The 2411-nt window shown below is 44.3% G+C and overlaps 1 protein-coding gene across 1 annotated transcript in view; it reads right to left on the reverse strand.

Annotated features, from left to right (window-relative positions):
- LOC109862270 overlaps positions 1 to 1838 on the reverse strand; it is a gene marked incomplete at its 3' end in the record, with an annotated part of 8573 nt that extends 6735 nt beyond the window's left edge. Inside the window, exons 1-3 of the mRNA XM_020442266.1 lie at positions 1785 to 1838; positions 1129 to 1737; positions 588 to 1086 (exon numbers count right to left, since the gene is read on the reverse strand). Coding sequence (XP_020297855.1) covers positions 588 to 1086; positions 1129 to 1737; positions 1785 to 1838 — 1162 coding nt within the window. The remainder of the gene's footprint in view (positions 1 to 587; positions 1087 to 1128; positions 1738 to 1784) is intronic.
- Positions 1839 to 2411: the final 573 nt, after the last annotated feature.

The raw sequence follows: 2411 nt of genomic DNA on the forward strand, positions 1-2411 counted from the left end.
GGCGGAACTCCGACCCGATGGGGTTTAATGGACCTCGGATTCGGATTCAGCGACCCCAAAAACATATAATAAACATGGTCTGATCCCCAGGCCAAAGAAATTTTTTTTTTTTGTGTGGCTGTGTAATCATCATGGATATAAGAATATAGAGACAGAGCATATCGTCGCGGGAGTGAAGCCATTGAGGGGAGGGCGACGAGGTAAACCGTGCCTAGTTTTGATTGGCTGTTAGTGACGCAAACGCGTTGGCACAGCAAGGAGGTTAAAGACGCAGAGTTATAAGGAAAAATACAGTTTTTTATATTAACAAAATGTTTTAAGTATACAAAATGGTGCAGTGTTATGTGCGGTCGTGCACAAACAGATCCGATTACCAACACTGAAAAAGAAGTAATGATAGAAATAATAAGAAAAAAATAACATTTCACAGGTAATGAAATTTTTATCATATTAGATAGATAGATAGATAACGTAGAGCGGGGGGCTTGTGAGACCCTATTGTCACCTAGATCTATAAGATCCTCTGCGACTCCCGCTAGTTGTTTATCGACCAAGTTGCTAAAACCCGGCATTTGCTGCCAGGCTACAAAGATGGCCGATTTTAAGTATTTTTAGGTTCTCGGGCTTCACAAACATGGAGCCCAAGAATCTGAATCTTTTGAGTGCTAGAGACGGGCAGCAACACAATATGTGCATGCTGTCCTCCCTTTCTTCGCCGCAAAATCTACAACTACTCTCCTCAACTAGGCCTAAGTTGAATAGATGTGCCTTGAAGACCCAATGCCCTGTGAGAAGACCGATACACAGTCTTTGTCTGTACTTATTCATTGTCAGTAGTTCCTTTGTCCTACTTGGCACTGGCTGAGTCATCAGAGCCTTAGCTTGGCGGCAGCTCTTCAGTATCTCCCAAGAGATCCTGTGCTCCCTTTTCAGCCAGTCCTTGATATGATTTTTCGCTGTTGCAAAGGAAACTCCAACTATTTGGCAGACTGGTTCCTCTAAGGTACCCAGTTTTGCCAGACTATTAGCCACTTCATTGCCTTGGATACCTTGGCCAGGTACCCAGACAAGCGTGATGTTGTTTCGCTAGCCCAATCTGTTTACAGCTTGCATACAGTCTCAAACCACTGAAGATTCAGTGGTCTTGGCAAGAGCTCCTATGGCTGCTTTGCTATCCGTATAGATATTGATCCTCTTAGTTTTCATCTCTCTTGAGAGTAGGAATCTTGCACATTCCAGAATGGCTAGGACTTCCGCTTGAAAGACCGTGGCCANTTTACCCAGAGAGAAAAACTCTCTGTGATTTGATCCTGGACAGTAGATGCCTGCTCCATAGCAGCCGTTTGCTCCAGATCCATCAGTGAACCATGCATGAGTTCCCGGCTGGATCTGAAGATTTCTGTTTTTCCAGTCTGTCCTGGTGGTCAAGTTTATGGAGAACGCCTTGTCCACTTGGCGTATTCTGGATATTCTGTCTTGCTTTAAGGTAAAGGGAGGTTTATGAAGAAATTCGAGCTTGGTATGACCTACTTCAAAATCTCTCCACTCCCCCTGACACCTTAGTCTATATGCTGTGAGTTTGGCAGCGCTGATGATAGTCACTCTTAAAAGTGGAATGCAGAGCGCCACTTTAGCGCTTCTGTTGGCGTCGTTCTTATAGGAGGGCTCCTTACCGCAGCCCTCAAGTAATTGCCTTGTAGGCTTTTTAGTAGGTTCTTTGACTCCATTTTTTCCACTCTGGGCCACCAAATAACAGCAGCATATGTTAACCTCGGTACAAGTACCGCTTTGTATATCCACAGGGCAGTATTTACTTTAATACCCCAGGATTTTCCCATTGCTCTTCTACACGCCCAGTATGAGGCGTAGAATTTGGATCCCTTTATATCGAGATGTGTTTTCCAATTCAGGTTGGTGTTTAAGTGAACTCCTAAATATTTTACTGACTGGACGTATTTTATATCTTCCCGCTAGAGTCTAAGCGGCTCAATAGCTTGAGGTTTGTATTTCCTGGTGAAAATCATGGCCTTGGTCTTTGATGGATTAGCTCTAAGTCCTTTTGATTGACACCAGTCTTGCGTGATCTTACGGGATTTTCCCATAGTCTCCTTAAGTATTGAAAGAAAGTTGCCCCGCACTATAATGGCCACCATTATTAGCGTAGCCAAAGGCGAGGAAACCTGTCTTCTGTAATTTATATAAAAGTTTGTCCACGACCAAGCAACACAGCAGGGGGAATAAAAGTTCCCCCCGCTGGCATCCTTTGGCGAAAAAACCATGCACGTTTGCGTGGATCCCGTGATTAGCAATCAGGGTTCTTCCTGTTAGCATGCTTTGTATCCATCTGCTAGTGCGGCTGGAATATCGTGTCTGGTCATTGCCTCCCCGATTACATCATATCAGGTGCTATC

The sequence above is a fragment of the Pseudomyrmex gracilis genome, unplaced genomic scaffold (assembly GCF_002006095.1).
Source record: "Pseudomyrmex gracilis isolate BER0280 unplaced genomic scaffold, ASM200609v1 scaffold_1565, whole genome shotgun sequence".
Lineage (NCBI taxonomy): Eukaryota > Metazoa > Arthropoda > Insecta > Hymenoptera > Formicidae > Pseudomyrmex > Pseudomyrmex gracilis.